The following is a 15485-nucleotide window of genomic DNA, read 5'->3' on the forward strand; positions in this document are numbered from 1 at the left end:
GCTAAACCACCATGCTACCGTGCTGCCCTTTACACACACCGTGTATCACACTGTCCTTTACACACACCGTGTATCACACTGTCCTTTACCCAAACCGTGTATCACACTGTCCTTTACCCACACCGTGTATCACACTGTCCTTCACACAAACCGTGTATCACACTGTCCTTTACCCACACCGTGTATAACACTGTCCTTACCCACACCGTGTATCACACTGTCCTTTACCAAAACCTTGTATCACACTGTCCTTTACCCAAACCGTGTATCACACTGTCCTTTACCCACACCGTGTATCACACGGTCCTTTACCCACACCGTGTATCACACTGTCCTTTACCCACACCGTGTATCACACTGTCCTTTACCCACACCGTGTATCACACTGTCCTTTACCCACACCGTGTATCTCACTGTCCTTTACACAAACCGTGTATCACACTGTCCTTTACACAAACCGTGTATCACACTGTCCTTTATCCACACCGTGTATCACACTGTCCTTTACCCACACCGTGTATCACACTGTCCTTTACCCACACCGTGTATCACTGTCCTTTACCCACACCGTGTATCACACTGTCCTTTACCCACACCGTGTATCACACTGTCCTTTACCTACACCGTGTATCACACTGTCCTTTGCACACACCGTGTGTCACACTGTCCTTTACCCACACCGTGTATCACACTGCCCTTTACCCACACCGTGTATCACACTGTCCTTTACCCACACTGTGTATCACACTGTCCTTTACCCACACCGTGTATCACTGTCCTTTACCCACACCGTGTATCACACTGTCCTTTGCACACACCGTGTGTCACACTGTCCTTTACCCACACCGTGTATCACACTGCCCTTTACCCACACCGTGTATCACACTGTCCTTTACACACACCGTGTATCATGCTGTCCTTTACCTATACCATGTATCACACTGACTTTTACACAGGCGGCCTTCAGGACGCGTGACAACACAGAATCGTCGAGCTAGAAACTTATGGCCGAGTACGGTCTCAACCGGGACCTTGGATTCATGTCACATTATATTCATCCCCCCACCATCTGGCCTGGGCTTGCAAAATCCTTCCAACTGTCCTGGCGTGGGACAATTCACCTATCTTTAACCTGTGATTATCCCTCTCTCCAGTTGCTCCGTCTGGACCTGCAAAGACTTAATTACCTGCAAAGACTCGCTTTCAAAGTATCGTCTTGCGTCATTGACTTTGTCTATATATATGTTTCATTCACCCGAGGAAGGAGCAGTGCTCCTAATTTTTTTCAACCTCTCCTCACAGCCAACACCCTCGAGACCAGGAAACATCCTGGTGAAACTTCTTTGCACTCTCTCCAAAGCTTCCACGTCCTTCTGATAACATGGTGACCAGAACTGCACTCAGTACTCCAAATATGGCCTAACCAAAGTTTTGTGTAGCTGCAACATGATTTCCCGACTCTTGTGCTCAATGCCCCGGCTGATGAATGCAAGCTTGCCATATACCTTCTTAATCCCTTTGGCCACCTGTGTTCTGCTTTCAGGGAAATGTGTACCTGCATGCCCAGATCCCTCTGTATGTTAATGTTCCTAACGGTTCTGCCATTTACAGTACAATTCATACGTAGATTTGATCCTGCAAAATGCATCCTCGCATTTGTCCGGATTAAACTCCATCTGCGATTTCTGTGCCCAAGTCTCCAATCTATCTCTATTCTGTTGTATCCTCTGACAATCCTCGGCACTACCAGTAACTCCGCTCATTTTCGTGTCATCCGCAAACGTACTATCAGCCCACCCATATTTTCCTCCAGATCATTTATATATACTACAAACAACAGAGGTCCCAGCACTGATCCCAGAAAAACACTCTTCCACCACTGCTATGTCTTCTATTACCAGGCCAGTTCTGTACCAATCTAGCCAGCCCATCCTGAATCCCTTCTGATTTTAGCTTTTGTACCAGTCTGCCATGTGGAACCATGTCAAACGCCTTACTAAAGTCCACATAAACTACATCCACAGCCCTTCCCTCAGCAATTTTCTTTGTCACCTCTTCAAAAAAAAACTCAATCAAGTTGGTGAGAAATGACCTTCCCCGTACAAAACCATGCTGCCTGTCACTAACTCGTCCATTTTCCTCCAAATGTGCATATATCCTGTCCCTCAGTATCTTTTCGAAAAGCTTCTCACCGCTGATGTCAGGCTCACCGGCCTATAACTTGCTGTATTATCCCTGCTTTCTTTCTTTCTTAAACAAGGGAACAACATTCTCCAGTCCTCTAGAGCCTCACCTGTGCTCAAAGAAGTTGTGAAGATATCTGTTATGGCCCCAGCTATTTCTTCCCTTGCCTCCCACAGTAACCTGGGATAGATTCACCATGGGGACTTGTCTACCTTAATGCAATTTAGGATACTCAACACTTCTTCCTTTGATATATACAAGAGCGTTCCACACACCTATCCCTGACCTCAACATCCATCATGTCCTTCTCCCTGGTGAATACCGTAAGACCATAAGACATAGGGGTGGAAGTAAGGCCATTCGGCCCATCGAGTCCACTCCGCCATTCAATCATGGCTGATGGGCATTTCAACTCCACCTACCAGCATTCTCCCCGTAGCCCTTAATTCCTCGCGACATCAAGAATTTATCTATCTCTGCCTTGAAGCCATTTAGCGTCCCGGCCTCCACTGCACTCCGCGGCAATGAATTCCACAAGCCCACCACTCTCTGGCTGAAGAAATGTCTCCGCATTTCTGTTCTGAATTTACCCCCTCTAATTCTAAGGCTGTGCCCACGAGTCCTCGTCTCCTCGCCTAACGGAAACAGTTTCTTTGCGTCCACCCTTTCTAAGCCATGTATTATCTTGTAAGTTTCTATTAGATCTCCTCTTAACCTACCGATACAAAGTACTCTTTTATGCACACACTGTACATCACTGTTTTTACACACGCAGACACACTGTACATCACACTATTTTACGCTGACACTATATGTCACACTATTTTACGCTGACACTATATGTCACTATTTTACGTGCACACACTGTACGACACACTGTATTTTACGCAGACACTGTACCTCACACTGAATTTTACGCACACACTATATCATTGTCCTTTACACACACATACGTTGTGCATCACTGTCTTTTACAGTACATCACACTATTTTACATGGACACTACATCACATTGTCTTTTACACACACTGTACATCGTCTTTTAAATGCACACAGTACCTCACACTTTTACACGTACACACACTAACATCACTGTCTTTTATGCACACTGTACATCACACTATTTTACACATACACACTGTACATCACTGTCTTTTACGCACACTGTACATCACACTATTTTACATTCACACACTGTACATCACACTAGTTTATGAACACCACTGTACATTATTTTACACGCATATACTCTATATACATTGTCTTTTACACACTGTATAGCACGGTATCTTTTAGACACACAGGTATATTACAGACAGAGTAATACTGTCTTTTGCACTTACACATTATATATCACTTTTACACACAGTATTTCACACTGCCTTGAACACACACAGGGTATGTCATACTCGTTTGCGTGAATGTACCTACTGTACAATCACATGGTTTTTTACACAGACACTATATATCACACTTTTACACGGACACGTTGTATATCACACTGTCTTTTACACACACACACACACGGACGGACAAAGCAAGTTATGAATCACAGCTGTAAACTCGAGACAGTCACCAGTTAGAGGAACAGCCGTGTGATAATCAGGTCAACTTGCCACCCATATTGCTGGCACCACAACTGCAGGCAACCCAAGTGTGGAAACTTCCCCCCCTCTCTCTCTCTCTCAACCGTTAACTACTCAGGGTCACGTGGTTGCTTTCACAGGGGAAGTGATTTGACTCACCATGTCTGATTGTGCAGTCAACTACTTGCACGCACCCCAGGGCCTCCGCACCCCAGGCCACTCCTTCCTTGGACTGATACTACTGTCCTGAGACATTCAGCAAATGGACATCCTGTCCAGAATTAAATCTACAATCGCACACCAGTCTGAATCCAGTTAAACAGTCTCATCACAAATACCTCGGAGGGCAGCTTCACTCCGTATCTAACTCCTGCCGTAGCGATTAAAGAGTTCTTGACAATAATGCTTGTGCAAAGATGGTCAGAGATATTGGGCACAATCTAACCGAATTACAACGGAACCCAGTGGCGAGCACGTTTAGCCGGGTTATATTCCGGCCGCTCGCAGCGCTGAGACAGACCGTGCTATCGAACGGAACTGTGGTGAAATCCGGGCCGCAGCGGGGAACACCCCGCCGAAGCCACACTTATTCCCATTTCCTGCATGGAGGAGCTCTGCTCTCCAGAACTCAGCGTAGGAAGAGATCAGGACGCCATTTTTAAACGGAAACCAGATCTCTCGACCTGTTCGACGTGAGCCCCAGAATCCCCAAAGCCCCAACTTACCTACAAGGGGGTCCTGGGCAGCCCCTCCCACCCCACGCATTCAGGGCAACCCAGGCAACGATCCCCGGCATGGGCACACCACCAGCCTGGCACCCCGGCAGTCTGGCTGTGCCACCTGGGCGCCTTGGCAGTGCCGGGCTGGCACCCAGCTGGCACTGCCAGGGTTCCCAGGTGGCACCAGCAGTGCCAGGGTGCCATCCTGCCCAGCAGGCAACCACCCAGGGGCCTCTGATCCCCTGAAATACCCACTCAAATGCCGTTCTGCCTGATCTAATTCCAGTACTGAACGGCGCTCTCCTAAGATCTCTGAGACAAAAAGTCTCGGGTAGATGAGGCAAGCTGCATTAGACAGTAAGACTAGCTACTCACTCTAATATGCAGATTTGGCAAATACTGATTTTGCCCACAATGGGCGGGATTCAGATTGCAATGTCTAATGGCGAGGCATGGTGAGCTGGGTGGATCCCAGAAGAGGCCTCTCCCAGCATCTACTAACGCGACATGGCCAGTAAATCGCACCCATTGGCTTGTGAACAATAACAGCAGCTACAACAATAAGGAGAAGCATTTGAAAGAAAACTTCCACGAATCGCTGAGGAACAGAGCATTCCCCCCACCCCTAACTAGTGAGTCTCCCCTCGAGTCTCAGCTTCCCTTGTCCACACACACTTCCTTCTCTCTCTGCCTGTCAGTGCAATGTCATTTTTTACCTCTGGATGTTGTCTCTCACCCCTGCTATGCGCCAGCACACTTGACTCTCCTCTTCTCCTCCGTAGGTCCTCAGATCTGAACCCAGTGAGTGCCCCTCCCACCCCCCCGCACCTTCTGTTTCCTCCTCCCTGCCTTCCTCCCACAACCTACGACAGTGGAGGATCAAAAGAAGAAAAAAAAGCAGAACCTGCACCTTTACAGTGAACTTTCACCAGCTGAGGATACCCCGAAGCACTCGTCAGCTGTTGTAGACTAGTCACTGCAGTTCGACTTGAAAGGCGCAGTCGATTTGCGCACAGCATGCTCCCACAGACAGCCACGTAGCTAGCAGTGATCTGCTTCTGGGTGTCGAGTGAGGGATCAATATTGGCCGAAAAATGAACTTCGTACCATCGCGTACTGGAGATCATTTACGCCCACCTGAAGGGTCGGGCAAGGCCTTCAGTTTAATATCCCACCTTGACCCTGCAACGCTCCCTCAGAACGGCACGCCTGGCGAGGCAGTCTGGGTTACGAGCGCCAGTCTCCAAGAGGCGAGAGCCCGACCTGCTGAGCCACGGGCAGCACCTCCAGCAGTGCACGGAACGCACAGCAGGAGCACATGGGGCACCACATCTTACCGCAGGGAACGGTCGCCCAGCAGGAAATCCCGAGGCTCGAGACAAGGGAAGGGATTTACCCCCAACGTCATCAACAACACAAGGAGACGTATTGTGTGAGCCAACAAGGAACCCGAGGCAAAGTCCAGGCCCGTGAGCTCAGTCACCCCCCCAATTCATCAAGGCTTTTCTCTGCTGACCAGTCAGGAAGGGACGGCAGGTCAACGGTTATCCAATCTGAGGCGAACACCAGCAAATGGCAAAACCCTCCCTTCCTCGCAAAGCATTTGTTAAAAGATGTGTGGGAGGGGGGGGGCCTAGGTGTTCTTTTGGAGAGTCGGCGCAGGCCCGATCAGCCGAATGGCCACCTTCTGCACTGTAAGGATCCTTCGATGAAATCACAGATATGTTACAGCACAGCAGAAAGCCGTTTGGACCAGCGCATAAAGTTTTTATTTTGTCAATCAAGATGGTTTGGCGAGGGAACAGGGCACAACGAACAAGCATACGCATATACAAACTAGGAGCAGGAGTTAGGCCATTCGGGCCTCCTCCGCCATTCAACAAGATCACTGCTGATCTGAATGTAACCTAAATCTCCAGTGGACACAAACCCAACACCTCCCTCCACTCATTCCTCATAAGACCAACCAGCCCATTCCTGGTATCAGTCTAGTAAACCTCTGAACTGTGTCCAACGTAGAGTTTGTAGATTTGGAGGGTGCTGCCTCAGGAAGCTTGGGGAGTTCCTGCGATGCATCTTGTCGATGGTGCACACGGCTGCCACTGTGTGTCAGTGTGTTGGAGGGAGTGCTGAACAAGCGAGCTGCTTGGCCCCGGACGGTATCGAGCTTCCTGAGTGCCTTTGGAGCCACACTCACCCAGGCGAGGTTCTAACTGAACCAACGACCTCCCTGCGACTGAAAATCAGTGGCTTCACTGCCAACGAGAGTCTGGAAGAGAGAATTGTTCAGACGCCGTTTTGGTATTGTGAACTCAATTTCTTTTCAGAAGTTTTGCAACACTTCACACACCTTTTCTTCAGAGGTACTTGTGGTCGCAGCTCAAAGTGGGGCTGTGCTATAACGGTGCTCTGACAGGAACAGAGACACAGCAAGGTCTCCAGACAGCACGCATTCGAAGAAACCACAGTGGTCAGGGTTGGCACGCATGCGGGCATGTGCACGTTGTGGAGGGATGGGAGTGGTTTGGTGTAGAAAAGAAAGCGGCGTGCGCATAGGTCACACCTGAATCAATGCTGCTTTGGACTGCTCAGGTCCAACAGCAGCTAACCGTGCTGAAACACTGGGGCAACCTTAACATGGCTGTTCCTTCATTCAAACACTGATGGCTATATGCATGCCCCACCAACAACACCCCCACTTCCCATGTTACAACTTGCCTTCGCCAAGATCAAAATCACCACTCACTTTTACCTAGCCACCTTCGTGACATAAGACACTGCAAGAGAAATTATCAACGGCAGCTTGACACCCAGTCACGTGAAGCTATGACAGGAGAGGCAATATAAAGGCAGAAAATGCAAGAAATACTCAATAAGTTGTAATGAATGTAGGAAATTATTATATTAGTATTTTGTGTTTTGCTGTCGTAATGTTACTGAAAACCCTTGGTTCAAATACATACAGGCAGTATGTCTGCTAAAGCTGTGATTAAGAAGTCACAACGGTGAGGTAATCATTACTTTTTACTTGTTGTCAGGGAGATAGCTAATAGAATATTGTTGGAGAATCTCAGCAAGTCTGGCAGCATCTGTAGAGGAGAGCTGACGTTTCGAGTCCAATGACTCTCTGTCAAAGCTTTGACAATGAGTCATCGGACTCGAAACGTTAGCTTTTTTCTCTCCCTACAGATGCTGCCAGACTTGCTGGGATTTTCCAGCATTTTCCCTTTCGTTTCAGATTCCAGCATCCGCAGTAATTTGCTTTTCCCTTTCTTTCAATAGAATATTGTTTATGTTTTTGGAGGAATGCTTTAGAGTTTCCCTAGGGAATAGATAATTAATGATAGGGGTTGTTTTTGGGGGGGCGGGGGGCGAGGGGGGGGGGGGGGGGGCAGATTACATTTTGTGTTCAAACTCTTTGGACCCACCACCTTCTGAGTCAGAGGTGAGAGTGCGATCCACCGAGGCCATGGCTGATATTAGCCGAAGTTAAATACATCTGTATCGTCAGTCCTGAGTAACAGAGGTGACAGGGGTTCAAGGCGCGGGTAAACCAACCCGCAAACAAAAAAGGCATCAGTGGGAAAATTATGGGGATCTTGCAGCGTTTTTTGAGTCTTTTCTGGCTACAAGCTAAATATCGGAACGAGCTAATACTTTGGGGTTGGGACACTGGGGCGGAGAGGTGGCTTAGGGGGTTACCATTCCCACAAGAAGGAAGTAATTTCCGGTATCTGGGGATTCAATTGGGAAGGGATGGGGGAAACTTTGGAGGTTGAACGATACAAATCTGGTGGGGAAGGTTAAGGCAGACCTGCAGCGATGGGGGATAGTCTCCCACTATCCCTGGCAGGCCAAGTACAATCAATTAAGATGAATATCTTGCTGAGATTTTTATTCTTATTCGAGTGTCTCCCGGTGTTTCTGCCCAGGGTGTTATTCAGAGAGACTGACCGGCTTGTGACAGGGTTTATTTGGGCGAGTAAGAGCCCGAAGATCAGGAGGACGGTGCTTCAGAGGGAGAGACAAGGGGGCTTGGCCTTGCCAAACTTTCAATATTACTATTAGGCGGCTAATGCTGAAAAAGTGCTGGAGTGCTGGGGGGGACTCGGAGGAGCTGGAGGAACAGGTAGAAGCAGAGACTGTGAGGGATTGGATTGGATTTTGCTTATTGTCACGGGTACCGAGGTATTTGTCTGAGAGCACCTGAACAGATCATTCATTACATGAAAGGAAAAAAGAAAAGAAAATACATAATAGGGCACCACAAGAAACACAATTTAACTACATAAACACCGTCATTGGGTGAAGCATACAGGGGTGTAGTGTTAATGAGGTCAGTGCATAAAGGGTCGTTTAAGAGTCAAATAATAGTGGGGAAGAAGCTGTTTTTGAGTCTGTTCGTGCTTGTTCTCAGACTTTTGTATCTTCTGCCCGATGGAAGAAGTTGGAAGAGTAAGCCGGGTGGGAGGGGGTCTTTGTTTCTGCTGCCCACTTTCCCCAGGTAGCGGGAGGTGTAGATGGAGTCAATGGATGGGAGGCAGGTTTGTGTGATGGACTGGGTTGTGTTTACGACTCTGAAGTTTCCTGTGGTCCTGGGCCGAGCAGTTGCCATACCAGGCTGTGATGCAGCCCGATAGGATACTTTCTATGGTGCATCTGTAGAAGCTGGTAAGAGTTAATGTGGACATGCTGAATTTCCTTAGTTTCCTGAGGAAGTATAAGCGCTGTTGTGCTTTCTTGGTAGTAGCGTCGCCATGGGCAGACCAGGACAGATTTTTGGAGATGGGTACCCCTAGAAATTTGAAGCTATTTTCTCCCCTGGGCCCGTTGATGCTGACAGGAGTGTGTACAGTAGTTTGCTTCCTGAAGTAAAGGACCAACTCTTTTGTTTTGCTGGCATTGAGGGAGATTGTTGTCGTTACACCACTCCACTAGATTCTCTATCTCCCTCCTGTATTCTGACTCGTCATTATTCGAGATCCAGCCCACTATGGTCGTATCATCAGCAAACTTGTAGATGGAGTTGGAACCAAATTTTGCCACGCAGTTGTGTGTGTACAGGGTGTATAGTAGGGGGCTAAGTATGCAGCCTTGCGGGGCCCCGGTATTGAGGACTATTGTGGAGGAGGTGTTGTTTATTCACACTGATTGTGGTCTGTGGGTCAGAAACTCAAGGATCCAGTTGCAGAGTGAGGAACCATGTCCTAGGATTTGGAGCTTTGATATGAGCTTAGCTGGGATTATGGTGTTGAGGGCAGAGCTGTTGTCAATTAATAGGAGTCTGATGTAGGAGTCCTTGTTGCTGAGATGCTCTAGGGTTGAGTGTAAGCCCGCGGAAATGGTGTCTGCAGTGGACCGGGTGCGGCTGTATGCAAATTGCAGTGGGTCATGGCATTATGGGGGTGATACGCTTCATGACCAACCTCTCAAAGCACTTCATTACGACTGAAGTCAGGGCCACCAGACGGTAGTCATTGAGGCACGTTGCCTGGTTCTTCTTTGGTACCGGTACGATAGTAGTCTTCTTGAAGCAGTTGGGGACCTCGGAGCTTAGTAGGGATAGGTTAAAGATGTCCGAGAACACCTCTGCCGGCTTGTCCGCGCAGGCTCTCGGTGCACGACCAGGGATCCTGTCCGGACCCGTCGCCTTCCGTGGGTTCACTTTCAGGAAGGCCAATCTGACATCAGAAGCTGTGATGGTGGTATGGGTGTTTATGGGCTGCTGGGGCACTCGACAGCAGATTGTTGGTTTCCTGCTAGATCCAAGCATAAAATGTATTGAGTTCATCGGCGAGGGGTGCACTGCTGCCGGAGATAATGCTCGGCTTCGCTTTGTCGCCCGTTATGTTGTTTAGGCCTTGCCACAATTGCTGAGAGTCTGTAACACTAGTCTCTATGACACTGTGACTCTAGCTTGGTCTGATATTCTCGCTTTGCATCTCGAATGGCTTTGCGGAGGTCGTACCTGGATTTCTTGTACAGGTCAGGGTCGCCTGACTTGAACGCCTCAGACCTGTCCTTCAGTAGGGAGTCAATCTCCCGATTGGGGAACGTACGTACTGCTTTCTTTGGCACGCAGTCGTCCACACATTTGCTGATGAAGTCTGTGACGGTGGTGGCATAAGCATTGAAGTTGGTCGTTGAGTTCTTAAATATGGACCAGTCCACTGTCTCTAAGTAGTCACTTAGGAGCTCTTCTGTTTCCTCGGACCATCGCTGCACAACTTTCTTAGCTGGATTCTTCCGCTTGAGTTTTTGCTTGTATGCCGGGAGAAGGAGCACCATCTTGTGGTCTGATTTTCCAAAGTGCGGTCGGGGTATGGAATGGCAGGCGCACTTGATTTTTGAGTAGCAGCGGTCAAAATTGTTGTCGCCCCTGGTGGGACAGATGTGTTGGTGGAATTTTGGCAGTGCACTCTTGAGGTTGGCCTGGTTGAAGTCCCCGGCCACGATGAACAAAACCTCCGGGTGTTCTGTTTTGTAGTTGTTTATAACTGTGTACAGTTCGTCCAGCGTCTTCTTCACTTCTGCCTGGGGTGGGATATAGACCGCTGCGATAATGGCTGAAGTGAACTCACGTGGACGGCACTTCACAGTCAGGTATTCCAGGTCCGGGGAGCAGTAGGTCATCAGGGTCACCACATCCAAGCACCAGGCGAAGTTGATGAGGGGGCAAACCTTTCTACCCTTCGCTTTGCCTGATGACGCGGTGCTGTCCACCCGATGAATTGAGAAGCCTTCAGGTTGTATGGCACAGTCCGGTGAGGCAGGAGTGAGCCACGTCTCTGTGAAACAGAGCACACGGCAGTCACATACTTCCCTCTGAGAGGTAAGTGTGGCGTTAAGTTCATCCAGCCTGTTTTCGATCGCTTGGACGTTTGCCAGGAGCATGCTGAGAGGGGTCTTGAAACCGGGGGGGGGAGGGGGGGCGCTGTTGGTGACAACTCCAGTCCCGGTGGTGCAGAAAAAACACTTGACTAACCCAGTGGTAGTAGGCATGTTAAAAATTTGGAGACAGCTCTGCCAACATTTCAATTTGAAGGCTGCCTCAAGGTTAGCTCCCAGGTGTGGAAACCAGTTATTCGAGCCTGCTAGTCTAGATGCAAGGTTTAGGGAGTGGAAGGAAGAAGGTTTTGGGAAGTATGGAAATTTATTTTTAGAAGGTTGGCTTGCTAGGCTGGGGGAGCTGAAGGAGAAATATTAGCTGAAGGGGAAATATTGGCTTACGGACGCTGGTGGGTTCAGGTGCGTAGTTTGGACAAAGCTACTTTCCAGCCTTCCACCTTGCTCGGGCAGATTTTATCCTGCTCGGGGTCAGAGGTGGCCAGCACGTTGGGCATATACCAGCGGATAGTGGGGGAGGAGACGGTTGAAGGTGTGAAGGCCAAGTGGATGGAAGAGCTGGGGCCAGTTTTGGAGGAGGTTTGGAGCGAGGCTCTGAGGAGGAAGTATAGACCTCGTCCTGTGCGAGCTGAGTCTCGTCCAGCTAAAGGTAGTGTTCGGAGCGCACCTCACGAAGGTTAGAATGAGCCGGCTTTTCGATGGAGTGGAAGATAGATGCGATCGTTGTTCGAGGGGCCGGCGCACCAAGAACACGTGTTCTGGTCGTGCTCAAAGCTGGTGGGTTCCTGGAGGTTCATTTTTGAGGCCATGTCGGCAATACTGAACATTAAGTCGGAGTCTTTGCCACTGGTAGTGATTCTTGGGGCTTTGGATGTGCCGCAGCTCCTGCGGGGAAAGGAGCAGAGATTCTGGCATTTGCCTTACTTGTGGCAAAGACGCAGATCCTCTTAGGCTGGAGGTCGACGACACCGCCAAGCGCCTCGACGTGGCTGGCTGACCTGATGGTGTTTTTGCACCTCAAGAAGGTCAAGTTCACTGAGAGAGGGTCGATGTAAGGGTTTTACTGTAGATGGCGGCCATTTATAATATACTTTAAAGAGTTGGTTACTGTTAGCTGTTAGGAGGGGTGGGATAGGGTACGTAGTACATAGGACATACAGTGCAGGAGGCCATTCGGCCCATCGAGTCTGCACCGACCCACTTCAGTCCTCACTTCCACCCTGTCCCCGTAACCCAATAACCCCTCCTAACCTTTTTTGTCACTCAGGGCAATTAACCTAACCTGCATGTCTTTGGATTGTGGGAGGAAACCGGAGCACCCGGAGGAAACCCACGCAGACACGGGGAGAACGTGCAGACGCCGCACAGACAGTGGCCCAGCAGGGAATCGAACCTGTGACCCTGGCGCTGTGAAGTCACAGTGCTAACCACTGTGCTACCGTGTTGCCCTAAACTTATGGGTGGGTGGGGGGGGGGTTTGGTTTATACTGTTGTCGGGGGACATTATTACTGTTATTAAGTGTTATTGGTTGTTTTTTGTGAACTTTGTATCAAAATTGATAAAATTTCAATAAAAATATTTCCCCCAAAAAAGCTTGCTACTGTCCAGGACAGAGCAGCCTGCTTGACTGGCGGCTCTTCCACAAACATTCAGCTCTTCCACAATCGATGCACAGCCAGCAGCCCGTACCAGCCTCCCCGGACAAGCGCCGGAATGTAGCGACTAGGGGCTTTTCACAGTAACTTCATTGAAGCCTACTCGTGACAATAAGCGATTTTCATTTCATTTCATTTCATATCGTCTACAAGATGCACTGCAGCAAATCACCAAGGCTCCTTAGACAGCACCTAACAAAGCTGCAGACACTGCCATCTAGAAGGACAATGGAGGCAGATACCTGGGAACCCCACCACCTGGAAGTTCCCCTGCAAGTCACTCGCCATCCTGACTTGGAAAATATATCAACCATTCCTTTGCTGTCGCTGGGTCCAAATCCAGGAACTTACTCCCTAACAGCACAATGGGTGTACCGACACCACATGGACTGCAGCAGTTCAAAAAGGTGGCTCACCACCACCTTCTCAAAGGGCAACTTGGGATGGGTAACAAATGCTGGGCCCAGCCAGCGAAGCCCATATCCTGCAGCAGAAGAATAAAAATAAGTTTCCCTGACCAAGTGGAAGTTGTGTTGTGACTATTCGGCCCACAGGTAGCATCTGCCCTCCCTCGTGGGGCCATTCTTCGGGATATGAGCGTAGGCAATGAAGATGGCAAGCTTTCGGCCTCCTGCATGCACGCACAAGACTTTGCCACTATTGTTCTGATGTCCTGGCCTGTATTTTTCCCCCGTCACAGCCAACATCACTGAAGCAGACTGTCTCATCCTAATGGTCACATCACTGCTCACGGGGTCTTGTCATTCTTTTGAAAATGTATCACATCGGAAGCGAAGTGCGAGAGGTGTCCTGGGCAGGTGAATCCCACCTTGACATTTTCCGGCAGCGTGTCACGCTTTCAGCAGCCCGCCCGCCGCTGGCAGCTAATCATTAGTGCCATCGGCAGGCAGCAGAAAACAGACCGTCACCAGCTAACCACACCGCACAGGTAGGCAGTCCTCGCTGCATACTGGAAAGGAAAAGCAGCAGCAAATTTCATCTGCTGCAGTGGATGGCCAAGTGGTATTAGCGTGCTGCGCAACATCAGACTGGAACTCCTGGATGCAAATGGTGGGGTGGGGCGTCAAGGGATTAACCCTTGCGCCTCTGTTGAATTTAGATTCAACTTTTTGCCCTCTCTCAGGCGAGGGCGTGGCCGTGCCGGCACTCTTTCCCCTTCTGGCGCCCTGAGTCAGCATCGAGCGCTCGCGTGCCAGGTACAGGAGCGATCAAAGCTCCCTTCTCCTCGGCCTCCTCCATCAGCTCCCCCCAACTGAGGAACAGCACTCACTGGACTATCTGACCATTCACCCCCCCCCCCCCCCCCCCCCCACCGAGATTCTCAAGTCAATCGAGTTTACAGCACAGAAAAGGGTCATTCGGCCCAACTGTCGGTGCTTCACGCAAATCCATCCCCCGACGCCACCCTGTGTATCCTTCCTGCCTCACGGGATCACCTAGCTTGTCCAAAAATGCGTCCCCGCTCGTTCCCTCGGCCGCAGTGCCGAGTTCCATGATCTCACCACTCTCCTGGCAAAGGTGTTTCTCCTGAATTCCCTATTGGGTTTATCAGTGACAACCATTGACCTGATCCCCTCCACATGGAGGTATCTTTCGATTAACCGTATCAAAACCCCACAGCTCTCTCTCTCTCTCTGCCCTGAGGAACAGAGCCTCTTCCACTCTCCCTCTGCAAACCCCCCCCCCCTCCCCCCCACCACCACCAGCCCGTTCAATCCCTCCATCTGTGGTAAGTTAAGGGCCGGGTTTCATTTTGCACAGAGAAGGAACGGACTGAGGCGGACGAAACCATTTCGCTTCAGGCCGAGGCGTGGGAGGAAAGAGACCATTGATGCCAGGCTGTCTGGGCCGGATATTAACCCAGGGCTCAGAGGTCACCCAAACAAGCATAGAGGAAATGTCAGGTGGCAATAACGCAGTCAGCACAAGGGGCCGATTGTTATCTCACCTGCTGTGCCCTGGAGTTGGCAGGCCTGTGTGACTTCCGCCCTCAGAACCACAAGCTCAGTAAATGTGGTATAGAGAGAGAGCGAGTGAGAGAGAAACCATCACTCAGTAACAAGTGTTCTCAGACACACACACACACACAACCGAGCCCAGTGGGGAGGAACCAAATTTAAATTAATTGGCAAGAAGTACCAGAGGGTAAGAAGAAAACTTGTTTTTTATTTAAAAAAAAAACAATCTGGAACGTGCGGCTTGAGGAAGAAAGGATTTGCAGGATTATGGGGAATGGGCGAGTGGGAGCAATCGGGTAGCTCTGGCAAAGAGCCAGTGCAGTGGGGGGAGGGGGGGGGGGGGGGGGGGGGGGGGGGGGACAAGCTGAATGACCTCATGTGCTGTACACAGTTCCTCTCCCAAACTCCCCTCAATTTCACATCTTCCCTTCAGACTAACAGACGCTCTGGAAGTGGGCACGGATTGTGGGGGAGATCAAGCCCCCCCACAGAAGATGCCACGGGAACGGTGAAGG

At 49.8% G+C, this 15485-nt stretch overlaps 1 protein-coding gene across 7 annotated transcripts in view; it reads right to left on the minus strand.

Moving 5' to 3' along the window:
* LOC119975865 (retinoic acid receptor RXR-alpha-B-like) overlaps positions 1-15485 on the minus strand; it is a 97695-nt gene that overhangs the window by 62190 nt on the left and 20020 nt on the right. For 2 of the 7 annotated variants that reach the window (XM_038815750.1, XM_038815748.1), the window contains exon 2: positions 6487-6758. The exons of 3 other annotated variants lie outside the window; for them this stretch is intronic. In XM_038815750.1, coding sequence (XP_038671678.1) covers positions 6487-6565 — 79 coding nt within the window. In that variant the 5' untranslated portion in view covers positions 6566-6758. Of the gene's footprint in view, positions 1-6486; positions 6759-15485 lie in introns of those variants that run through there. 2 more of the 7 variants (XM_038815745.1, XM_038815746.1) reach the window with 2 other exon arrangements.

The sequence above is a fragment of the Scyliorhinus canicula genome, chromosome 13 (genome assembly GCF_902713615.1).
Source record: "Scyliorhinus canicula chromosome 13, sScyCan1.1, whole genome shotgun sequence".
NCBI classification, from domain to species: domain Eukaryota; kingdom Metazoa; phylum Chordata; class Chondrichthyes; order Carcharhiniformes; family Scyliorhinidae; genus Scyliorhinus; species Scyliorhinus canicula.